Raw genomic sequence first — 27227 nt, 5'->3', positions numbered from 1 at the left:
CTCAACATTTCCTGAAGTTCTCTTCTACTGGTTTCTGCAATACACGGTTTTTGTCTCTAGCTCTCCGGTGAGTTCTCTTGGGTCATTTTGTTCCTTTTCTTCTGCCTATCCTCTTTTAAACGGCAGCCTTCCAGAATTCCATCTTGAGCCATGTTGACCTCCTCCACATGGGTAAGCCTCATCTACACAAGCTACCCTCAACAATCACGTATTATTTTAAATTCCCCAATCTACCTCTTCTCCCAGATCACTTTCCTACGCTACTTTTCAAGTTATAAATAGGGATAACACAGAGCTGCCCCTGAAACACCTCAAACACAATAGGTACAGAGCTGAACTCCTTATAAAATCAAGTTGACTGGCATAATTACTAGCAATGTGAATCAAGAGGCATAAAAATAGTAATCCATTTTTAAGCTAATAACCTAAAGTCACCCATCCCATTCACACCCCCACCAGCAAAGTCCCAGTAGGGAGCCTAGCATTCCACTCTCAAGGCTATAAAGGCCCCATTAGGATGATGTTAGAGTATGTCAAGCAGGGAGCCAGGGCTTTCGTCCCTGCCAGTCAGTAATGAACGTCTCTCCCTGAACAGTTCCAATGGAGATTATGTGGGGAAGCCTGGACTCTCACCTAGGAGTAATATGTAATGCCCCCCCCCCCCCGCCCCAACCAAGGTTTCCATGGAGGCTCAATCTCTACCTGGCAGTAATGAGGCAGCACCTCCACCTTCCTTTTCCTGCCAGAGTAGTATAAAAAAAAAGTCAGCTAAAATAAATGGTTTGAGTAAGATCCAAAGACTCAGAACAAAGTATAAAAACATATAAGATTTCAATTAGAAAATGCAAAAACTGTCATGATGAGCACTGGGTGTTGTACGGAAGTGATGAATCACTGAATTCTACTCCTGAAACCAATACTGCATTATGTACTAACTAACTAGAATTTAAATAAAAATTTGGGGGAAAAAATCAAAATCCAGGAAGATCTCAAACAGAATGACAAAAATAACCAAAAGAACCAACATCAAGATGACAGAGATGTTAGAATCATCTGATGAAGACATTAAGGCAGACGGTCTTGATAAAATATTCAAGAATGTTTGGAATAAATGGGGGAAAAGTCTCAGAAATCAAAGTCTCAACAAACAAATATGCTTTAAAGAACCAAATGAGAACTTAAACTGGAAAAAAAACAATAACCAGAAAAAAAGTTCAGAGAAAGGTCTAAACAGCAGAATGGAAGAAGAAATATTCAATGGACTGAAAGATAGAAAAACAGAAACTACCCAATCTGAAAAACTGAGAGATTGGGGGGAAAAATGGGGGGGTTGAGCCTCACAGCCCCAAGGGACTATAACAAAAGATCTAATACTCACATTATCGGAATCCCGGAAAAGAGAGGACAGAGAGGGGCTGAGAAAATACTTGAAGAAATAATAGCTAAAAACTTCTCAATGTGGCAAGACAAAAACCTACAGTGAAGCAGCTGAGCAAACCCTATAAAGGAAAAAACACAAAGAAATCCATACCAAGACACATAATAATTAAACCTCTAAAAACTAAAGAAAAAGTCTTAAAAAGGCAGAGAAAACACCTTACCTATAGGGAGAAAAACAATTAGAATGTCTACAGATGGCTCATCAGAAACTATGGAGACCAGAAGTGACACAATTTTTTAGATGCTAACCAAAAAGGACTATCAACCCAGAATCCCATATCCAGGAAAAAAGTTGCCTCCAGGAATGAAAATAAAGCAAATAAAAGTGACTATATCACCAGCAGACTTAACTCTAAAAGAATGGCCAAAGAGGTTCTCTAAACAGGAGGGAAACAAAGAAGGAATCTCAGGAAGGAAGGAAGGATGGATGAATGGATGGATGGATGGACACAGCAAAAATATGGATAAGTAGGACAGACTTGCCTTCTCTTCAGTTTTCTATAATACGCTTGTAAGTTGAAGAAAAATTATAATACTGTTTGATGTGTTTCAATATGTATGTAAAGGAAAGCCTGAAAATAATTATAAGCAGGAGAGAGGGAGTAAAGAGACATAAAGGGAAGTAGGTTTTTATACTTCACTCAAACTGGCAAAATGAAGGGGCGGACTGGGTGGCTTAGTCAGTTGAGCACCCAGGTCTTGGTTTTGCCTTGGGTCATGATCTCAGGTTTCTGGAGATAGAGCCCTGCGTCATCAGGCTCTGCATTGAGGGCGTCATCGGGCTCTGCATTGGGATTCTCTCTCTCTCTCTCTCTCTCTCTCTCACTCTGTCTTTACCTCTCCTCCCCCTCTCCCACTCACAATCTTTCTCTCAAAATAAATATTAAAAAAAATAAAACTGGTAAAATGACAATACCAGTTGACTACAATAGTAGATGGAGATGGTAACAGCACTTGAGGGATTTTAGCTTTTTTGTGGGTGTTCTAGGTATAATAGGCTAAAATCCCACAGGTACTATTTTCCATCTCCATTATATTGATGAGGAAATTAAAGCTCCAAGTTGAGAAAATACACAGACAGTTGTTAAGTAGCAGATGAGACTCAATCCCATAGTTACCTGGCTCCAAATCCAGACTTCTTTTTCACTACATTAAAAAAGGGTTCTTCGAATTAAATCTTCATTTAAAAATGTGGGTGGTGGGGGCGGTAGAGGGGGTCCATTAACCTCTAACTGAAATTTAGCATTTAATTTCCTTCAATAAACCACTGTAGCAGTACCTGTGACGGTCACCAAAAAAAAAAAATCACAGATATTTCATGTAACAGTTATTGCAGGCAAATCAGGTTAGCATTTATACTCAACACCAGTTAAAAAAGGAAAACTTTTGTTTTTAATATTTCAATAACTAGACTTAAATGTAATTGGTTTCCTTTATAAACCTAGATACTTTATTTTATACATTCAAAAAACTGTATTCTGAGGAGTTCATACGTTTCACCAGACTGCCAAAAGAGTTCTTTGTACAAAAAAGGGTGAGGAACCCCTGCGTGTAGAACATTTCCCAAATTTGATTTCAAAAATCTTAATGGACCACAGCTTCCACTTGCCACTGGAATGGGTAGAACGGCTCTGTTTGAGGAGATGCCAAGGAAAGAAAACCTTTAAAGTCAAACTATGTCAAAAGCAAAACACTTTTTCAAGTTCTCAAAAATCAATACCGTAAAAGTCTAGTCCTTAGATGACATTCAGAATCTATCAAAAAAAAATCACCAAGAAACCCCCAGCATACACCATGAATTCATATGTGGTAATCTTCAAAAAAAGGAGATAATTCAAACCTCTAAACTCAGGAACAAGGTCATTAATTCCACCTTCCCCAACCTTCAACCTTTTACCCACCCCAGCCCACCCACTTCCTCTTAAACTCACACAGTAATCTATATAAATCTAAAGGTGCCCTTAAATCACGTTTTCAATCAATCTCTTTGTTGAGAATTAGCAACATTCCAGTATACATACTTTCACGAAGAACACAGAGTTCCTCTTCTCTCTCCCATCTTACCTCTCCAAAAAGCAAAAGTATCCAAATAAAGGCAAAACTTTTTAGATGAATAACCACCAAGTGCATTTTTTCTAATCCCATGATCATCCAAACTTGGAAATAAGATTCCTTTCATTCACAAAGCCACCAAAAGGGTAACACATTTTGAATAAATAATCCTACCCGTCCCCCTAAAAAAATTATCAACTCTTGATGAAACATGCCCTCAGCCCAAAAGTTACCCACTTTAGAAATGAGCAAAAATGTCGAGAGTATAGTGCAAAGCACTGGCCTAGTATATGGTACTCTAGATTTTCTTTTAATCCTGGGTCACACCTACCTAAAACCACATTATGTGAGCATTCATTTTGTGCATCTACAAATAGTATTAAGAAATTTGTGATGGGAAAAGTTAAAGGTATCACTTCTTCATACAGGAAATTTACGGCAAAATTAATCATCAGTTCCTGTAACCAAGATGAAATCAGAGGCAGTGCTTTGGAGAAAGCTACAATAACAGTATATAGTAATTTTAGAAGCAAATCAAAACACACGTATACACACACATCCACACAAAACAACTTTGCTCACAAGTTCAAATATGAACTTTTTGTTGTAATAAAAATTGTACTCAATTTTTATTTGCTGTTTGAACAGTCAGGGAAAAAAAATAAAAAGTTTCCCACCCTGAAGGAAAACCCCTAAAGAACACACTTGTGTCTTGTCAACCAAGTCGTGATACCTTGAACATCATATGAAAAGCTAAGAGTTTCCATTTGACTACATTGTTGTTCTTCATTAACCATAAAATAACTCGGAAAATGTTTTATGAAGAAAAAAATATTAAAAATATGTATGCATACCTACCTCCCAACTTAGGAAATAAAAAATTAGCAACAATTCTCGACCCTTATATGTCTCTCGAAAGTCATATTCTCCCATCTTCCTCATCCCCACCCCAAGAGGTGATCGATCCGTACTTAAATCTGTTGTTTGTCATTCTCGTGCGTGATCTATCCATACAGTGAATACCTCAGCTTTCTTATGCTGCATTTTAGAGAGGATGCCATTACAAACCTTAGTCCCTCCACTAGCTTCCAACAGTGCCCTCTTCATCAACAGCTCTAGTAGAAACCCATCAAGTCATCAAGTGTGCTTCTGAGGAAATCTCATTCACTGATCCCACCCCTATTCAGTGCTCCCTCCAGATCCATACTGGTAACAGGTAGCAGAATTCCATCCATTAAATGAGATTATATCACTCCTTTCAGTTCCCCTCTAGTAAGTGCTGGCATTTTTTTTAAATGTTTACTTATTTTTGAGAAAGAAAGCGACAGAGAGAGAGAGAGAGAGAGAGAGAGAGCGCGCGCGCGCGCGCACAAGTGGGGGAGGGAGGGAGAAAGGGGGACAGAGGATCCAAAGTGGGCTCTGTGCCCCCCAACAGCAGCAAGCCCTATGCAGGGCTCCAACTCACGAACTGTGAGATCATGACCCAAGCTGAAGTCAGATGCTCAACCAACTTAGCCACCCAGGTGCCCCAGTGTTGGGGGTTTTATTCCAATATAACATTCATAGGCTGTAGTAAGACGATTATTGTATTTTAGGAGTTGGGAAACCCAATCTCAGCTTCCCTGCTTACTTGGTATAGGACCGTGGGCAAATAGCTGCTTCCCAAGCCCCCATCTCCTCTTCTACAAGATGGAAATAACAATGACCATGATCACCACCTTGCAATCATAAAGGGTTATTGCTGGTATTAAAAGGAAACCATATACACAAAAGTTCCCTGAATGCTCAAGTGCAAAACATCATAAAAGGTAAGTTCTAGTTAGTATAAAAATTCTTTTTTTTTAATTTTTTTAATGTTTTTTATTTATTTTTGAGACAGAGAGAAAAGACAGACCATGAGCAGGGGAGGGGCAGAGAGAGAGGGAGACACAGAATCGGAAGCAGGCTCCAGGCTCTGAGCTGTCAGTACAGAGCCCGATGTGGGGCTCCAACTCACGAACTTTGAGATCATGACCTGAGCCAAAGTCGGATGCTCAACCGACTGAGCCATCCAGGCGCCCCAGTATAAAAATTCTTAAGAATTATTTTTAAAAAGTTAAGATGTGGCCAAGCAATTTTTGTAATTCATTAAATAACCTAATGCTTTTACTGCAGAATTTTAAAGTATTAACAACGCTAAAATAACAGGACTCTTCCAGTCTGTTTAAAATGAAATTGACTTCTACAACTAAATAATTTGTTCTAAACTCTACAATGAATCAAGATTCTTTTTATTTATTTATTTTTTTGAGAGGACGAGAGAGCACGAGCTGGGGAGGGACAGAGAGAGAGAAAGAGAGAGAATCCCAAGCCAACTCCGACATGGGGCTTGAACTCACGAATCATGAGATCATAACCTAAGTCACAATCAAGAGTGGCTGCTTAACCGACTGAGCCACCCAAGTGCCCCAAGATTCTCACTTCTTTAAAAACTATGATATAATGATTAGAAATTCTATGAAACCCTGCAAAAAAGTTACCCATAAACCATGTTTTTAAAGGTAATAAACACAACTAGACTGAATAGGGTTTTTTTCTTCTATTCCTTTTTAAGCAATTTAGAAAACTCCATGGGATGACAGGATTTATTGATTGTGCAGGAATGAGTTCTCCACTCCATGAAAAAAGAAAAGCACACTTTGTCTTCCACGTTGGAAAGAGGAATTACCAATCCAAGTGTGAAGAGTATCATGGCCCCAGTCAAAGATCAGTTCTATTATAAGCCAAAGCAGTGAGACATTTATATACTGTACAGGAAGTATGAAGACAACTTTTTAAAAATCTTAGGGAAAAAATGCCAAACAAGATAAAACAACCTAACTGGAAACACACACACACACACACACACACACACACACACACACTCCTAAACTTATGTGCCATAGGACTGTAGAATCTAAAAGGACCTTAGAATATGATCTATTTCAGAACCTTCATTTTACAGATGAAGAAACCAAGGCCAACAAAATATAGATCCTTTCACCAAATAAAATGTGGTATAACTGGGGCTCTGCCCTTAAAAACCTGTGAGTACAATTCAAGCATTCTTTGAGGATAAAAAAAAAAAAAAAAAAAAAAACTTGTCACAAAATGCAAATTAGAGACAGCGAGTATAAGAAAGAAAGAAGGAAACTAGGAAAGGAGGGAAAGAAGAAAGGACAAGAGGTTGAGCAATGAGAAAGAAGACACAACCCTAAAAGCTCAAAAGTAGTTATTAACCTGGCCTCAGTATCTCTACCCACAAGATAACTTATTACAAAGGGAACAGTCATCACTTCTCAGTGGTTAACAGAGTGGTCCAATTCTACACCAGTATTGGGAAAAATAGACATGTGCCTCCCTAATATAAGGTCTGTACTGGAGGAAGACTCTTCTTTTGTGATAGTTCTGCCGAAACTACCTAATTTGCTTCTAATGATAAGAAAACATCAGACAACCCAAATTGTGGAATGTTTTACAAATAACTTTAAGACTAAAAAGACATTAAAAATAAGTACAATGTTCAAACCTGGATTGGATCCTAGACCAAAAAGATTTTCTTTTGCTATGCTATAGAAGACATTATTGGAACAACTAAGTTTCAATAATCTAAGTTAAAAGTATTACAACTTCCTGACTTTGGTAACTGTACTAAGATCATATTAAAGACTCTCTTTTTTGTTCTTCAGAACAGTAAAGGGACATTACTTCCACAACTTACTCTCAGAAAGTTCATCAAAAATATGTACAGGATTCAGTGGAGGCACATGGGAGGGGCACCTACTCCAATCTGGATATTCCCTGGGGAAAGGCTTGCTGGAGATGAACCCTGAGTCACATCTAGAAAGATGACTAAGAATTAGTCAGATAAAACGGCATACTTGGTAAAGCACAGAGCTTCAAAAGAGTCATGGATGTGCATTTCACACAGATTGTGACTAAGCATGATCAGACTGTGCTTCTCCAGGAGCAATGGGCTGTGTGAGAGCAGGAATTTCAAACAGGATGGGCAGGCGTCTGGAGGTTGCCAGGTCTGGGGAGAGCAGAAGCTAGGGCAGCATGTGCAGGAGTAATGGGACATCGATCACAAGGAAGCAGGGGAACAGAGAGGGAAGCAAGGCAATACTTTAAACAAAACCTCACTCACTATGCAATCTCAGCTCTCCTAATTTCAACTAAATGGAAAATGTTTCATGAACTTAACTTTAAAAGAAGAAAAAAAGAAGAAAAGAAACACAACTGAGACAAAAACGTCATTATTAAGGTAACTCATTAAATAAAAAGTGGTTTTTGGGGGCAAGGTAGTATAGTGTAGCCCTTAGCACCTGTAAGGTGCTTTGTAATCAGAAAATAAAGGTTCAAGTCCCATCTGAGCCATTATTGTGGGATCCTGAGCAACATATTTAACCACTGAGCCTCAGTCTCTATAGCTGTAAAAAAAGACATAATAAATCATAAAGATTAAATGAGGCAATATTGATAAAGTTTTTAGCATGATGTCTAATACACAGATATGTTCAATATATATTAATCATCATTGATTCAAAATATTCTTCACAGGTCCTTGTTCCTTATTAAATAGCAAAACAAACAGGTGCCTGGTTGGCTCAGTCAGTGGAGCATACAACTCTTGATCTTACGATTGTGAGTTCAAGCCCCACTATGGGTGTAGAGATTACTTAAAAAATAAGATCTTTGGGGCTCCTGGGTGGCTCAATTGGTTAAGCGTCCGACTTCTGCACAGGTTATGATCTCACAGTCCGCGAGTTTGAGCCCCACATCGGGCTCTGTGCTGACAGCTCAGAGCCTGGAGCCTGCTTCTGATTCTGTCTCCCTCTCTCTCTGCCCCTCCCCCACTCATGCTGTCTCTCTCTGTCAAAAATAAATAAACATTAAAAAAAATAAGATCTTTAAGAAAAAAAATTTGAAATTAGTATTGTAATTCAGTTACAACATAAGATAGTAAAATGAAGTCCAACCACTGTATCAAAAACACAAAGTAAAGTCTACCTATAAAAGTACTACACAAGCTTTATAAACCATATTATGGCTTTCCATCTTATAATTCTGTTGAAACTTATTAATACAAACTCAAGGTTAAAATAGGAAATTAGAAGATGCCAGTTTCATATCCAAATACCAACTATTTATTTGGGGACGTTACGTTGGGTGCCCTTTTCAATGTTAACTACTTAACCTGTACAAACATTTCACAACTGCAACTTTAATTAACAACAAAAAATTATAAATATGACAAGGCTTATAAATCACTCATAATCCATTTTAGCGCCATTCTAACTAAGTAGCTATGGATAGGAATAAAAGTGAAGAAAAGTCATTAAAGTAATTAGTAGGACCCATTTTAAGCAATAGAGTATAGAATATTACACGGGGTTCCACTTAAAAAAAAAATAAAAGGAATGTGGGGTATTTTGTGACAGGCCAGTAAGACAGCTGGAACAAAGCTGTTGGAGCAACAGCTGTGCACCATGTACTGTTCATCTAAAACCACAAACTAAAGTAACCCATGTCAGACAACTTCATTTGACTAATCAGCTCTGCCAATGGCTACTTCCTGAAACTGTCTGCTACAAAGAAATCTAAGTAAATACGTAATTTGCAATTAAGAAAGGAGAAACAATAAACAAAATCAGTCTGTGTCTTTAACAGAAAATTAAAACCCAAGAATCACAATCTAACATTATAACAAAACTTTCCATACTATTTTAACACCTGCTAAAATTATGATCACCTATCAGATTTTCTAATGGTAAGAAAATAATCCCAAAACCCAACATTTGATGAAGTCTGAATTGCTGATACATAATCTCACCAATTTCTACTCCATTCTTAACGCTCAGCTAAATGTAAAGTTTTTGACCATATAACACTGCAGTGATACGAAGCTGTTAACATTAAGTAACTTGATAATTGAGAAGTAGCTAATTCAAACCAAGGATTGGCATGGAAATTCCATGCCAATATGTGAAAATAATTCGGGTAGTACTCAAGCTATTGTAACCATTCATTTAAACATCTGCAAGTTAAATTATCACAGACCAAGTCCACTGTTTTATACTTTATCTGCATTTTTTTATTCCCAAAACCCATGAACCCTTCTCTAAACTTAAATTCACTCTGAGTTCGAACAAGATCCACATCTGTGTATGCTTGCACACATGCATACACACGCTTAAGGCAAATTTCCCCACCTTACTGACACACCTTAATTTCAGAGACAAAAGGGACAAAAATTACAAATTTCATAGTCACGCAACTTTTCCACAAGATTTCTAAAACTTAAATGTTATACCTATCACAAAACTTCCTTTGCAGTTTGACTCAACTATGTGCTTACTATTCTTTTCCTCTCAGCTAACAAATTGCTGACTGTTGTAATCTCAACCACATGTCATCATTTAACCAAAAGCAAGGCATTAAAAGAAAACCCACCAGGAAACAAGACAAAAGTAATAAATCTTTTAAGACCTTACTCTCAGGCTGTTTTACATTTCCTGAGTCAGAATTTCCAGAAAGAAATTACAATAGGACTATCTTCTCTAAAGACTATTTTCAGAAAAAACTGAATGCTATGGATCAACTACTAAAACTTCTAACACAAGATTCATTCAAATGTACACGTTACTACGTTACTACGTTACTACGTTACTACGTATAGGTTATCTTTTAATTACAAAGAAACTCTGAAATCCAAAGTGAAGAACAGTTCGGTTCTTTGTCTTCTTGAGTAACCAGCAGCTATGGAACCAGAATAGACACAACTCATCTTTCTTAAGACCACTTTCTTTTCCCAACGATTTACTATTTCCTGTTCAAGACCTAATACTAACAATTAATAAATATTAACATATTTTGCTACATGATTACTTCTATGTAACATAAGTATCCTTGGTCTATGACTCTCAAAATCTAAAGTATAAAATGTACAAACAAATACAACTAAGGGGCAGACATTCGGGCAAAATATTCCAAATCTATAAAATCCTTTACTGAAATACTTGTTCTACTTGTAAACATTGTAGTGTTTACAGGGCTTAAAATAACAGTGCCAAAGTGAATCAAACACAGAATGGTTATCTTGTCCAAAGCCACAGTCATATATAGGCTAAACCAAGATCTACATAAATGTCTTGACTCACAAAAAGGATTCTTTGCACTACCTCAAACTGTCTTTTCTCAGATAAGCAGCATGAATTTTTTCAGGTCTAGGAAATCTTTTTAAAAAAACAAAAACATGGCAGCTGTTGTGGTTAATGTCACAGACTACATATGACTATGACAAAAGCAACCACAAGGAATAAGTTTCAAAGAAACAAACTCTACTTTTAAAATAATTTCTACATTTATACTCTCAATGCATGGTAAATAAAGCAATAAAAATAAACTCAAGTAAGCCTGCATAAATAAAAATTAAAAACAAAGAAAATATAAAAATAAAAAGGATAAAAATGTATTTATCTAGATTACTTCACAAATACATAATCAAATTACACAATAAATGTGAATGGGCTGAATTCCCTACCAAAAGACAAAGACCCTCAGATTTGACTTTTAAAGATCACATTAAATACTGTTCACAAAAGCTTACTACAAAATAACCAAAAAAGAAATGTAAAATATCAATGAAGTAAATGCATACAAACAGAAAGCAGAACGGCAATGTAGTATCACAGGATCAAAATCAAGGTTAAACTCCACACAAGACTAATACTACTGAATTTTAATACAAAGATTCAAGCATAACATTTTATATATAAAATTATAACATCAAAATAAAGCAAAATAAGACACTCAAGGAAACTTAAAACACAGTCTTCATGGGATATTTAATGAATGTATTTCAGAGTTTCACATTAAATAGGTAACAAAAAAACAGAAGCTATAAAAGATCTGAATATAATCAACAAATTCCATTATAATAGATTTGAACAAAACTTTGTACCTTAGAAGCTACAAATGAATACTCATTCTTCTCTTGTGTTCTTAAAATATTTACAAATATTAATAGTATTTGGCCACTAAAAATTCTTAATGTTCCAAAACACAGAGAATTTATAGGTCACATTCTTTGACCACAGCCTAACAAAGCTAGAAATCCACAGAAGGATCCACTCAACCCTTCCCCAAATGTGTATCTTAAAAATTAAGGAGACATCCAAACAAATGAAATTTATCTAAGAATACAAAGTACAAGATTTCATATCAAAGGAAGCAATGCAAAATCAGTCTTACAGTGCCTTTCCACAAGTCATTAAGGGCACTACAAACATCCTAGAAAACCTCTCACTACAATTTCTTTAAAATGCCATGTAAATAACCTAAAGTACTACTGTAAAACGTAGATGGCAAAAAAAAAAAAAAAATTAAAAAAAAAAAAATGGGGCGCCTGGGTGGCGCAGTCGGTTAAGCGTCCGACTTCAGCCAGGTCACGATCTCACGGTCTGTGAGTTCGAGCCCCGCGTCAGGCTCTGGGCTGATGGCTCCGAGCCTGGAGCCTGTTTCCGATTCTGTGTCTCCCTCTCTCTCTGCCCCTCCCCCGTTCATGCTCTGTCTCTCTCTGTCCCAAAAATAAATAAAAAACATTGAAAAAAAAATTAAAAAATAAAAATAAAAATAAAAAAATAAAAAAGTAGATGGCAATCTCATTTAAAAAAAAACCAAGGAAAAAGAACAAAAAAGTTTATGAAATCATGAAAAGACATCTATACAATATCAAATAAGCACACTTCAGATCACAAACATACACACACATGCTAAAGAAAGGACTTCTTTTGCTTCTAAGCCATTCCAATTTCTATACCTACAGCAAGAAAAACCTTTGCCTTGATCTTCATCTTACAGCATCTCACACTCACTGTCTCCCCAGCTTCTTCCATGTGCCTCAGTGCAGAAAGCTTAATCTTGCAGGGTAAATAAATCTGAAAACTATCCCTTTTAACCACCTCTAACTCTCCAAAATGACACCTCTCAGCCAAAACCCCAAATATGACTGAATTAACAGAATTTCACATTTGTTGAAATCCTGCTGATACTCCAAAAATTAAAGCCCCCTGGAATCAACCTGCCCTTCAGCATCAAAAAGGTTGAGAATCCAAGGGCCCCACAGTAATTCTGAAGGATGGCCAGTTCTTTACCTCCAACACCAGGAATGGCTAAAAGCAACTCTTCATGGGACGATACATTTTTAAAAACATACTCTACTACACAGGGAAAAACGTCTCCCCCTGGAAGGAGTTATTTCCTTAAATAGCACCAAACTTTAGAAAATAGCAGTTTTGTGGCCTTAAGAAAAAAAAAAAAGAACATTACCACTGGTTAATATCAGACTGAGATATCAAGGGCATTAAATCAGTTTGAGACAGTAATTAGATTTCACATCCAGAAAACTACATCAATGATACAGAAGGCAATTTGGCAAATTTTCCTAGAATAAAGACTATCTTCTTTTTTGCTGATTAACTTAACACAGTATGGTATAATGATTGCAGAGAATCGATGCATAAATAATAAGTATTTCATGAGATGATTGAGAAAATGAATTCAAAAATGAAGAAAACCTTCCAAGACCTGAGATGAGAGCGTTTCATCATTTCCCAGGGAAACCTAGTGAACAGAGAAAAAGTTCTACCCATATCCTGATAAATGTTTCCATTTCCAGTGATAAGCAAAGGCTACAAGCATGCAAGCAGAAAATAATTATTCCTGCAGGACAGAAATGGGAGGCCCACCAGCCAAATAAAGGTCAAGAATCAGAAAACAAAGATACACCCCCACTGTTGTAGTACAAAAACGCTGGGGGCCCAACAATTTTATGTCCAGCCAAATCATCACTTACCATGCAAAAGTAAATATAACCTTGGCTATCTTTACAGTAAAAAGTGATACCTGAAAGTATTCTCCAAATCACATTTCAAAATAAAGACTAGCTGTTGATAAAGACTACCTGTAAGCACTGACACCAGTGAGAATGACACAAGTGGCAAATAAAAGCAATGACCCTTCATAGGAAAAAGATTAATACCATTACTATTTACTATTATAGTAGCAAAACAGAATGTAAAAGACAAAAAACGATCTTTTAAAAACACTGCAACACACACTTGGTTGCTTTAAATAAGGACACTAAATTTATGAAAGATATGGGTGGAAACAGCAAACAAAACTTCTAACTTCCTCACTTCCCATAACTGGGAATAAAACAGTATTATTCTAATTTTCTAATTAAAAATGTTTATGAATAATTTTAAGGTAAATCTGAGTAAAAAAAGATAGAAGATATACAGCAAAATACAAGATTAGTACAAAGGGAGGTCATTATGCTAAAGATCATGACCAAAATCTGTACTGACCTAACAAATTTTTCAACCTTTCCCTCAAGATACCTGCCTACAAAATTAGACAGAAATTTTCTCCTTAAACAGAACAAGTCAATCCCCTTTTGCCTCAACTTGGTTTCTTTAGGCTTAATTTCACTCCATGCCGAGCTAGACTGATTATGAAGACCAGATTTTGTTAACATAACTAAATAGAACAAACTCTGCTTATTATCATTACCTAAATAAAGCAACATCAGAGGTTTTAATTTTGATCACTTGGCCAAGGTGACGTCAGCCAGGTTTCCTCACTGTGGTTATTTTCCCTCGATAATTAATACCTTATGGGCAGATACTTTGAGACTATGTTAATATCCAGCTACTCTCAAACCCACCAGTTTTAACATCTATTTATGATTCTGACTTGAATCAACTGTTATACTGCCAAATAGTGATTTTCTAATTCCACCACCTCCTCTAAGCATATTAGAATTCTACCATAAGAACTTTCCTTCCTCCTTCATTTATTTATCCCTATGGATTCACAGATTCTTACTTTATGGACGATAATCAATTAGTATCATTATTCGATGGCCTATATTGTCCCAGAGTTAGCCAATGGGAGTTCTTTGGGTTGGCTGTGTCTCTTTGACATGTCACCATTGTTTTGTCTTTTGAGCACTATCTTACTTTCTGGCACTACAAGATGTTCCTAGCTCATCTTCTATTCTCTGCTCTAGGCCTGGGATTAGTCACTTCCCCAAGTTTCCTTCTAGTAAAGAAGGGTATTTAGAAACCAAGATCTGGCTCTAGGTATTCTCACTGCTAATAAGAAGTCACGATTTCTATATACTCTCAGCATACAGAGCTGAAAAAAAAAAATGCAGATATGTGCATGTGTATCCACACACATCTTTTTCTGCATCTATAATTTTTAAACCATGAATTTGTGACAACATCTTCAATTCCAAGCAAGCATCTGAGTTGAGGCTAGCCTTCCCCCTTTCCACATTTAAAACTCCCTTCACCAACAATGAGAAAGTTGGCTCCCATTTTCTACAACATATTTACCTATTTGCTTAATCCTAGTATAGAAAATTGTTTCAGAACTGAAAAGCCATGTTCCTCTCTCTCTCTTCTCACACACACACACACACACAGCCTATTAACTAGAGTTCAATGTTTGCTTCAAGTTCTTTTTGTCTTTATCCTGAGGACATAGTCCAAACACCCAGTTCAAAAGTTAGTTTTTTTCTTTCCCCCCTTCAGTGTAGTTATCTTACTCATTTGAAATAAGGTTCAGTTCATTTATTTCCTTTATTTTTTTTTAAGTTTATTATTTTGAAAGAGAGAGAGCAAGCGAGGGAGGTGCAAAGAGAGGGGGAGAGAGAATCCCAAGCAGGCTCCACGCTGTGAGCACAGAGCTGGATGTGGGGCTTGAACTGATGAACCATGAGGTCATGACCTAAGCTGAAATCAAGAGTTAGCTTCTTAACCCACCAAGCCACCCAGGCGACCCTAGTTCATTTATTTGTTTGTACTCCACCTGAGGGTGGTTTTTTCTTCACCACTTGATTGTACTCGTGTTTGCTGTTTATGGACTAAGTATGTGAAACATTAAACATGGTTCCAAAAGTCAGAAAGTATCCTCAGAAAGGTTACCAACCCCATTCTTTCTACCCCTTCCCCCTCATTCCTACCCACCCTCTCTGGCTAACCAATAATCTCATTAATCTCTGATTTATCCATTCTGTGTTTTTGTCCCAATAAGCAAAAACATATGTATTTTCTTATTTCCCCTTCTTTCTTACACAAAATGCAGTATACTGCACATTATGCAATAGGTATTTTGCACTTTGTTTTTTTCACTGAACAATTTATCCTGGAAGGCCCTTCACATCAGTTCATAGAAATCTTTATTTTTTTTTTTACAGCTACATAATGCTCCACACGTACCATATTTTATTCAATCCCTCTCCTATTCTGTAAGTGTTTCCAATTTCTTCAATTACAAACAATGCTGTGACCTCATGCGTGTGTATTTTAAGGGTAAATTTCTAGATCTGGAGTCAAAAGGTTAAGCACAGATAGAATCAAATCTACATCTATTTTACGTCTCCTGATATAATGCACTAAGAAGAATTCATTATTTCTGTGTTGTTCCTCCCCCCCAAATGCAGAACCTGAATTTAACAATGAAGAAACAAACCCTAGCTAGCTATGTTAAATGTTACTTAAAAGGAAATAATTGGATTATATGGACATTTTCAATTGTAGAAAAATGTGTTGCTGGGAAAAAAAAAAGAAAAAAACCGTAATCAAGGAACTCTACAAATAAGATACACGCTTCAAAAATATCAATGTCCTAAAATACAAAGACTAAAGAACAGTTCCAAATTAAAGAAGATATGGAAACTGAATGCAATGCTTAATCTGAGATATTCTTTTGCTATAAAGGGCATTATTGGGACAATTGGCAAAATCTGAAAAAGCTCTACATGTTAGATTACTAATATATCAATGTTAATTTCTGATTTTGGTTATATATCTTGTTTATATAAGCAAATGCTCATTTTTTAGGAAATATACATGGAGATACTTAAAAATAAGTGGTCACTGTCTTCAACTTACACTTAAATGATTTTTAAAAAGCATATATGGGGAAAAGGATAAAACAAATATGGTAAAATGTTAGCATTTGGAAAATCTGGGTAAAGTTTTTTTTAAAAAGCAACACTGAATATTACTTTGACATTTATATTCATACTTCTAGTACTGAACATGTACTTACTTGTATACAAAGCTCTTTCTCCTAGAAAAAACATCACCATATGAGGCGGCAAGATAAGTTGGCTGGCAATATTAAACTCCTAATGTATACAAACAACAAATTCTGTGACTATAATATTTCTAATTAAACTATGATTTAATGCATGTAACCAATAAACAATCACAGCGCTTTTATACAACACTAAAAATAAAATATAATTTATAGGGTGACAAGGAACTCAGTCTAATTATGTCTCCAGTAGCACAATTTTAGACAACTTACATTTCTTTGCTTCTTTCAGAACCACACAGAAAATACGTGAATATATAAATCTTTGTCTTTTTCACAAAAGCCTGAGAGACATTTCTCTTGGCAAAGTAGAAATAAATCAAAGGCCTACCAAGGACATTACTTTAAGTTTCAATCCCAAACACAGACTCAGCAGCTCTATCTATCCAAAGTAATTCAAGATCAAGGCCTTGCCAGTAGATTCACTATTAACTAACATTGTCTACCAGCAGAATGAAAGTCTTTTACTCATTATCACTTTTCAGTAAGAAGGGCACAAAAGAACTAATACTCTAAACACGCTTCTATTTTTCCTAACAGAAAGGAAGGAAGGAAGGAAGGAAGGAAGGAAGGAAGGAAGGAAGGAAGGGAGGGAGGGAGGGAGGGAGGGAGGGAGGAAGAAAGAAAAAGAAAGAAAGAAAGAAAGAAAGAAAGAAAGAAAGAAAGAAAGAAAGAAAGGTTCACATTGCATCACAAAATTTCAATTTTATGAGATCAGTTTTAATTTGAAAAAGGAAACTTAAGGAGTACCTGGGTGGCTCAGTCAGTAGAGCTTCCGACTGTTGATTTCAGCTCAGATCATGATCTCACAGTTCATGGGATGGAGCCCGAGTCAGGCTCCACAATGTCAGGGGGGCCTGCTTGGGATTCTCTCTCTACTCCTCCCCTACTCGTGCTCTCTCTCTCTCTCAAAATAAACTTTTTTAAAAAAGGAAACTTAAAATAAAAACAATACTGCTTCAAGAAAGTCTCTTTCCCCACTCCTTCCCCCCCTTTAAAGTTACCAATTTATTTTCCTAACCAAACCAAAGACTTCTTTCTTTCTTTTCTTTCTTCTTTCCTCCTTTCCTTCCTTCTTTCCTTCTTTCTTTCTTTCTTTCTTTCTTTCTTTCGAGAGACAGACAGTATCCCAAGCAGGCTCCACATTGTCAGCGCAAAGCCTGATGCAGGTCTTGAACTCATGAAACGTAGGATCATGACACAAGCCAAAATCAAGTCCAATGCCCAACTGACTGGGCCACCCAGGCGCCCCTTAAGGACTATTTTCATTTCAAAGCTTGGTAAAGACCCACACTTCAGCAACACAGGTGAATTAAAAATCCCATCCCAGTAGGCAGCTGCCTGTCACCATCACTTTGCCTTCTAATGGTACTCGACCAAGGGAAAAGAGGATTCTTGACACTCAACAGAAGCGTCTCCACTAACTCTGGCAACTTCCCCATCCCAATAAGGAGACACACATGTAAGAATGAGTTTTAAGAAAACCTAGGTTAGAATTTCCTTCTGCTTATCCTCTGTTAAAAGTGATCATCCTTTCCCTTGAGTGCCTACCATTTCTATGCAGGAACCGCCAGCACATCCATTTCAGGTGTTACCAAAATGAGGCAATCTCTAGTATGTACCACCATCAGCTGAGGTGCCTTATTTTTCAATGCTAAGAATTCACTTGTAAATTACTCTGAAAATATAATCTGCACACAAAAAAACAAGTCTACAGTATAGTTTCAAACTCACAGACACAAGTTATTTTAATTGCAGAGAGTGTCTTCCAGACATCGCAACAGAACAGCAATTCTGGAATCTAAACTCACAACCTTCACACATGGATCAATTAACTATAACATAAATACATGTGTCTTGAAATCTCTTTAGGATCTCCACCCCAAGGAAAAGGCAATGAAAAAGCATCCAGCAAAAGACAAACTCTGGGTTAAAAGCAATGTCTGAGTCAGGTCCAGCTAACAGGTTGTAAGACTAAAACCCAGTGAGTGAGGAATCAACTACCCCCTACATAGTTCAAAAATCTGACAAACTGCTCAACAGAAAGTAAGGATGCTAAACAAAGAACAGAAGATGGGAAATTCCTCTCTTTAATCTTATAAAACATGTGTGGTCTCTTCTCAGAGTTAGCAGGTAAAGCATTAACCTCAAACCCAACGATTACTCCATCTTTTCCTAAAATCAACTTGCAACTGATAAAAGAAGTTTCCCCGACTCAAAACAGGATCAATATTCATCACCTAAATACCACACAAAGTGAAGAGGGGAGTTTGAGGTTGGGGTGGGAAGCAGGGGGTACTGAAGACTTAAAAGACCAGATTACATGTCAAGGAAAAATAAATACATTACAAATTTTGTTTCGGAAGAACAAGATACAGAAGTAATAGAAGCAATTAAAACCAGGTAACAATTATTAACATACTCTGTAGATGGCACTGTGCTGAACAATTTGCGTGCATTATTGTAATTATTCCAAAAAACCTAAAGGTACTACTTAATTTCCCTTTTCATATAGGGAAACTGAGGCTTGGGGAACCCAAGAAACTTGACTAAGGCACACAGCTGGTTAAATGAGAACCCAGAATTTCAAAGGTGCAGGTTTGTTCACCCAAACTCAGTGTTTTATGGAGAAAAAAAAAACTAAAGCCTTGAAAAGATTAGGAAAGATTAAGAAATTCCCTAGCATCACCTGAGTAAGGAAACCTAGAATCCAGATATGCAAAATTCTCTCCATTTCACTTTGTACAATGCTAAGATCACTTCCTAACTACTCATCATTTAGGTATTTACTCATCATTTAGGTATTCCATTTACCAACAGAACTTAAAACATTTTTCAAAAAACTATGAACAACAAAAACATATTTTACGTCTTTATACAGGCATTTTATGATCTGATAAAGTCATTTTTAAGGAGAAAATGCACTAAGTAATTATTGCCTTAATCTCCTATTTTGCAGCTCTTCATATGCTAAGTCACAAGTATACCTAAGGTTACAGAAAGTCAAGGCTAAAAACAAAGTGTTTTTACATTCTCCATTCCCCAATTTATTATATTTTTTCTGCTCAAGATTATATCATAGAAAAATATATACAGAACACTGTAAAAAGGATGTTTCAGAAGACTTAAAAAATAAATAAAACCAATTTGTGTCATCCTGATCTACAAAGAGAACTCACTTCCGCTTGTTAAGATTATTATCCTTCTGCCATCTCCTCTCCCAATTACTACTGCTAGACAATCACAGCAGAATGAATTTTAATTTCCCAAGAGTCATACAATAAATAGTGGCTCTATTAAGTGTAGATGATAAATAGTCACTTTAGCTCCATAATATAAGATTAATATAACAGCAATAACATCTGTAGATTTATTATGCACTAGGCATTGTTTTAAGCCCTTGACATATGTTAAGTCTAATTTTCACAACAACACTATCTGGTACTTTCTATCTCTCCGGATTACAGATGGGGAAAATTGAGATACCAAGAGGTTAAGTAATTTATCTAAGATTATACATGCAGCAAGTGGCAGAGCTGAGACTCCATGGAAGTGGTCTGGCTCCTACCTCTCCAGAAAGTCTCCTCCGATGTCAGAACCTATATTCCTCCCTTTCACTGGCTCCAATTCATCTGCCTCTCCCACTCCCCTCCTTGCCTGCCTTCTCTCTCCAAACTAGCATATAACTCCCCCATGCTCACAGAAGGTATGTCCTCTCTCCCTACCGCCAAGCCTACACAGTACTTTTATCAATTCTTTGCAAACTGACTTTTACCCAATTCTGAATTCTCTTTGCATTTAAATGTGTTACAGAACTGTACACAGACACTTATACTAGCAGCAATCATTAAGTGAGCACATATTACGTGACAGATATGGTGCTAACAATATTCCCATAATTTATAGGATTATAAACAATGTGTCAGCCCACCCGTTTTACTGATAATTAAATTGAGGCTCAGAGATGCTGAATATTCTGTCACTGTTCTCACAACCAATAAATGACAGAATAAGACAGACACTTCAATTGACTCAAAGCTCACTTTTTCTCTGTATATATATGTATGTCTTTCACATGCATACACACCTTCCCTTCTTTTATACCATCTAGTACAGTACTATTCATGAAGGTGTTTCTTTAACAAATGAATTCTAGAAAATCATTTTAAAAATAGCAATTACTGTTATCTTAACAATTTCTAAAACCATTTCCCAAAAACAAAAGGTTCCAGTACCTTAATTAAGTAACTTAAGATTCAAATACATTCAGATGATCCCTCCCCACCAAAAAAAAAAACTAAGTATGTGTGGTTTAAACCTGTCAGGTGACACTTTACTAATACTGGAACCCAGAATTATCCTCTCACTCATCACCACCACCACCAGCCCAACAACAGTCCCCAAAGAAAGGTTTAGCTATAAATTGTTTTGCTCTGCCATCAGTTAAAGTCTCTCTCTGGGCCCTAGGGATATAACATAACATCCCTGATTCTGCAGCCTGCTAAACTTAAACCAATCTCACCTCTTACAAAGTGTGATTTTTTTTTTAACCCACTAATGAGCATACTGTAAATATTCATTACACAAACATCTTCTCTTCCTGGATACAAAGGTTTTAGCAGCAGTTTTTAACCCCTTGAAATATTACAACAGCAAATTATTGTTCATTTAGGCAACGTGAAAGGTAACAATCACATTTAACAGTACTCTGTATTTTTATGTCACTATAAACGTGAAGTGAAATGAAATACGCCATTCAAGTATCCCAGTTGATAACAAATGAATGAAACGGAAACCAGAAATTAATTCTTCACCAAAGCATCTTAGCAGTACTCTTGTGTACTAAGAATATCTTTTGTTACCTGTTATAACGGGGTCCCTTCCTTCTCTCGCAGCGTATGCCACACCTTTTAGGTTGACAAAAGCGGAGAGACATCTGGGTTTCTCATTTTTAAAATCCCGAAAAAGATCGCTCAACCTTCTTAACCAGAGCAAATCGTAAGAATGAAGAATTCCATCGCAATTGTCTTTACCACAAGCCCTGACTTTCGCCTCCAGCATCCAAAGAGGTCTCGGGGTGGGGGGAGTGGGTAGTTGGAACAGATACAGCAGGCACGCCCCGGTCGGTCATCTCGGAGCATGGCCCATCCCAAACTTCACCTTGGCAAAGGGAGAAGCAGGAAGGCACCAGGAATTCCTAGGAAATGGTCTCACCCCTATCCTATCGGAGAACATTCTCAACTTCCTCGAAGCCACCATTTCCCTCGGGCATTCTCACACACCTCCCACCCGGACACATTACCTAAGAGATTACTTAAAAGAAAAGCACAAATACACACAAAGAGAAACACACAGCTCGAGCGGGCAGCTCCGGCTCAGCGTGCGCAGAGAAACCCGCAGACCACGCGGAGCCGCGGCCAACTTGCCACCGCGATCGCAACCGACGGTGCAGGAGGCGGCCCGGGGCGGCTGGAAGCCCAGCTCCAGGGGCTGCAAGCCCCACGCCCGACGCCCGGAGCCCGGGCCTCGGGGCAGGAAGACGGGCGCGGCGGCGCAGCCTCCCCGGAGGGCTCGGCCCCGGCCGGAGCGATAAGGTGGATCGACGCTTCCCACCCTGCCAGCTCCGCCCTCCCGGACACATTCCTGAGAAGCCCGACTCCCGGGACGCCGAGCAGGGCGCCGGGCAGGCAGGAGCGCGGCGCCACGGCCGCAGGGCAGGAGGGCAGAGCCGGGCCCTCACCCCCCGCCCGCCCCCGGCCCGCGCGGCGCCTCCGGGGCGGGGTCGCGTCAGCAGCCCCGCCACAGGTAGCGCGAGCCCCCGCCCGCCGCCACCCCGGCGCCCCCGGCAGGCCCGCTCCAGGTACCTGGATGAACTGGATGGTGAGCGCCGACTTGCCCACGCCGCCTCCGCCGACCACCACGAGCCGGTACTTCTCCTGGCCGGAGCCGTCCCGCCAGCCGGCCGCGGCCATGGGGACGCCGCCGAGCCCGCCCGGCCACGCCGAGCCGCCGCCCGCCCTAGGCCCGGCTCCGGGGACGTGTGCGGCCGGCGGGCTGCGGGCGAGCGGCGGGCGGGGGTCCCGGGCGCCGGGAGCTGCCGGGAGGGCCGCTCCGGGCGGCAGCGCGGCGCCCGGGCTGGCCGGGTCCCGCCCGAGGCGCGGAGGAGCGGGAGGACCGCAGGGGCCAGGGGCGGCAGCGGCCGGGGGGCGCGCTCCTCCTCACGTCGCCGCAGCGCCTGCCGAACGCTGCCTCCAGCGCTGCTACAAATGGCCGTCTGGGGGCCGGGCTGCTAGGCTGAGGTGCTGCATATGCATGAGGGGGCGGGGCGGGGCGGGGCGGGGCCGCGCTGGCCTGGGCTGGAATTCCGGCGCTGACCCCCGGCGGCTCAGACCCCCGCGGACCCGCCCCTCGGATCCCGGGACTGTGAGCGCGTGTGCGTGAGTGAGTGCGTGCGTGAGTGAGTATGCGCGTATGTGTGTCTGAGTAGGTGTCAAGTGGGAGTGAGAAGAAGACAGCAGACAGTGTGTGACCATAACTGTGTAATGTCAGGGATTGTCAGGGATTATGTGGATGAAAAAATACAGTATGTGAAGGCGTGTGTGAAAAATAGAGCTGTTGTCATCTTAACCCAATTTTTGCAGGAGAGTAAATATCCTGTTTTAAGAGTACAGATGGTGATCGTGATTGTGTGAAAACCAGTGTGTGACAGTGATTGAGGATCAGAGCTGTGTCACAGTAACTGTGTATGGGATGGGTTGCAGTGATGAGGTTGTGTGACAGAGACTAGACTGGGCATGGGGAATAAATCACGGTGATGGAGGGTGCATGGACGAGAGTGAATGGGCAGGTTTTGTATGTGTCAGGAGACTGTCCTGGTGGCTATATTTGTGTGTAAGAAATATGTCATAATTGTACAGAGGAATGTAAGTGAGAGGTTAGTTTGTAATTAAGTTCACACTACATACCAGGCACTGTGCTCAGTGCTAGAGATCCTTTCCTAAACCAAACAGTGTCCCTGCCCTCAGGGAACTTAAGAGTCCAGTGAGGGAGACAGACAGGACAATAGGCAAATTATAAGGCATAATGATAAGGGCTATAGCTATTTAGCATCTGTGCCCATGGCAGAAGCATTCACCCCAGAGCTGGGTGGTCAAGGAAGGCTTCCTAAAGACGTGAAGAATCAATAATAGAAACAGGCAAATCATTAGAAGAAAAGTAATCCAGGGAAACGAAACTGCATGTAAAAAAGTCAGAGCTGAGAAGATAAGAACTGTCACATGATTTTGAATGTACTGGGGAAGTTCTCATGCCAGTGATTGTGAATGAGAAGTGATTATCGATGTGTACGGCAGTTTAACCAAATGTAATAGGAATCACAGCTCTGGGAAGAAGTAGTGTAGGGTAGTAGATAAGGCCATGGGCTCTGGGGCTAGACTGTCTGGATTCAAATCCTAGCTCTTCTACTAATGGTGTGATGTTGGGAAGTGAACCTCTGTGCACCAAGTTTTCTCCTCTCTAAGGACGGTAAGACTTATCTACCATCAGGGCGTTTTATTTTGTTTTGGTAAGAATCAAATGAGCAAATACATTATAAAGCACATAAAACAGTGCCTGGCATGCAATAAGCATTTATGGCAGTTTGGGAACATGACTGCAAGTTCTTGGACAGTATTTAGTGACTCGCTTGGAACCAATAGAATGCAGCAGAAGAGATGCTGTATAACTTCCAAGGCTGGGTCAGAAGAGGCCATGCAGCTTCCACCTCTTCTCTTGGGATTCTCACTCCGGGAGAAACAAAGTAAGAAGTTTGGCTACTCCAAAGCTGCCGTGCTAGCAAAGCATAATGCAAGGCAAAGATACAGCTGAGCTCCTAGCAGACCGCCAGCATCAACTGCCGGCCATGGGAGATATCTTGGGCACCCAACTCTGTTGAGCCTTCAGATGAAGGCAATCCCCGCTGGCATCTGACTGCGGCTGCATGAGAGACCACAAGGAAGAGCTGCCCAGGCCAGCCCTTCCTGATCCACAGAATCATGAGCAAAATAAAGTAGCAAACTGGTTGTGCTTTTTTCAACTTTTTATTTAGAAATAATTTCCATGTGTAAAATATAAAGTACACCCATACATTTTTACCCAAATTCCACTATTGTGAGCATTTTACCCCACTTCCTTTATCTTTCTCCCCTCTCCATTTCTCTCTGCCATATATATGTATATATATGTATGCATATACATACGAAAATTTATAATATTCACATATATATGTACATATATACATGTGTACATATGTGATTGTGTGTATATATACACATATATACATTTATGATTATTCCTATATACAAATAAATGTGTATGTGCATATATAAATGTATGATTCATATATATTACATATATATATAATCTATATATAAAGATGAGTTTTTTAACCATTTAAGGATAAGTTACAGACATTATGGCCATTTGCCCCTAAGTACTTCAGTGTGTATTTCCTGAGAATAGGGACAGTACAGTTATCATCTTTAGTAAAGTTAATATCGATACGAATACTTAATCTACCATTCATATTCCAATTTTGTCAGTTGACTCAATAATGTGCTTTAGAGCATTTTCCCCCCAGCACAGGATCCAGTCCAGGGTCAAACACTGCATTTAGCCACCAAACTCTATTTATCTTTTTTTGGTGTGGTACAAAATGGTTGTTTTAAGCATTTGGGAGGAGGGGCAAAATGTTTGTTACACAGCAGTAATGGCCAGAAGGGCCTCAGTGACAGATATTATTATCAGTGTGAAAAGGAGAGAAAAGAAAGAGGAACCCACATCAAGGAAGTGCTGAGAAAGGACCAGTTATACTTCTCACAAATGTCTCCTAATATCTGCCTAGCCCTAAAATTTCCCATAATCCTTCAGGACCAAGAAGATGACCAGAGTCCTTATGCTCTTTGCCTTCTAAAGTACCAGTCTATTTTCAGTAGAATCTATTTCATTCACCTATTTGTGAGCTTCTTCTATGCCTGTGTCCTGACCAAGATGTTCTTTCCTTCCTGCTCTGCACCACTAAGATCCCCAGGTACAGGACAATTCCTGACACCAAGCAAGCAAACCCATCCTATAGGAAACATGTACTGGTTGCCTTCCAGCCAGCCATTCCTCCTTCCTTTCAAATAGTTATCTCCAAATTTTCCCTCTAGTTTGTGAAGGACACCCACCTACCTGCAGCTTCAGACATTCACTCTAATTCAGTTAAGATTATCAACCTGCACTGGCCACAGTAGTTAGCGGGAGGGGAGATATAGTCTAGGTCAGGGCCATCAGGAACAGATTCAACTGTGGAATCAAAAGTACAGTGTGATGCCATTTCATACCCACTAGGACGACTTTTCCACTTTGGAAAACAGTCTAGCGTTTCCTCAAAAGGTTAAACATAGAGGGGTGCCTGCATGGCTCAGTTAAGTGTCCAACTCTTGATTTCAGCTGAGACAATGATCTCGAGGTTCGTGGGATCAAGCCCCGCAGAGCGCAGAACCTACTTGGGAATTCTCTCTCTCTCTCTCTCTTTCTCTCTCAATAAATGAATAAAACTTAAAAAAAAAAAAAGACTACTTAAAAAATGTTTTTAAAAACGTTAAACACAGAGTCACCATATAACCCAGAAATTCCCCCCAGTATATATCCAAGATAAATTAAAACATGTATCCATACAAAAACCTGTGCATGCAAGTTCATAGCAACATTATTCATAATAGCCAAAAAGTACAAATAACCCAACTGTCCATCAACTGATGAGTGGACAAAATGTGGTATAATCATACAATAGAATTTTATTTGGCAATAAAGACGAAGTACTGATACATGCTGCAACCTGGGTGAACCTTAAAAATGTTACACTAACTGAAAGAAGCCAGTTAGAAAAGAGCACATATTGTATAATTCCATTTATATGAAAGGTTCAACCTAAGAAAATCTATGAAGACAGAAAGTAGATTAATGGTTGCCAGGATGGAGGGGAAAATGTGAGTGACTGGTAATGGGTACGAGGATTCTTTCTGGAGGTAGGAAAATATTCTGAGATTAGATAGTTATGATGGTTGTACAATTCTAAATATACTAAAAACCATTGAATTATACACTTTTTAGAGTGAATGTTATGGTATAGGAATTAAATCTTAATAAAACTGTGGGGAGAAAAGATTGAACTGCAGGATTTTATTTGAGCTATGAAGGAAATGTCTTTTTACTTCAAGATGTTCCCCATATCAGCTCTATTCCTTTATTGATTGATTGATTGATTGATTGACTGATTCAAAGTTGAGTGTTCAGCACGCAGGAAGCTTATATGCTCAACTCCACCTAGACTTCTATTCCAAAATGTTTTCTTGGCCTTAGAAAATATCCCAAAAGCCTACACGAAAATAAATCTTTACAAAAACATAGGAGAATATGGGAAAGAAAGAACTAGTTGTCATTCAAGCCAATTAAAGATGAATTTTCATCTTACTCTGAAAAATGTCCTTCTCAAGTAGCTAGAATAGAATAGATAAGAGTAT

General features: G+C 38.9%; 1 protein-coding gene across 1 annotated transcript in view; it reads right to left on the bottom strand.

Annotated features, from left to right (window-relative positions):
- The window catches only part of RRAS2 (RAS related 2), a 74887-nt gene extending 51935 nt beyond the window's left edge, over nucleotides 1-22952 (bottom strand). The window contains exon 1 of the mRNA XM_027073077.2: nucleotides 22548-22952. Coding sequence (XP_026928878.1) covers nucleotides 22548-22655 — 108 coding nt within the window. The 5' untranslated portion in view covers nucleotides 22656-22952. The remainder of the gene's footprint in view (nucleotides 1-22547) is intronic.
- Nucleotides 22953-27227: the final 4275 nt, after the last annotated feature.

This window comes from Acinonyx jubatus, chromosome D1 (genome assembly GCF_027475565.1).
Source record: "Acinonyx jubatus isolate Ajub_Pintada_27869175 chromosome D1, VMU_Ajub_asm_v1.0, whole genome shotgun sequence".
Classification (NCBI taxonomy): domain Eukaryota; kingdom Metazoa; phylum Chordata; class Mammalia; order Carnivora; family Felidae; genus Acinonyx; species Acinonyx jubatus.
Note: the sequence above shows the minus strand (reverse complement) of the source record. Positions and strands in the feature narration are given on the sequence as shown.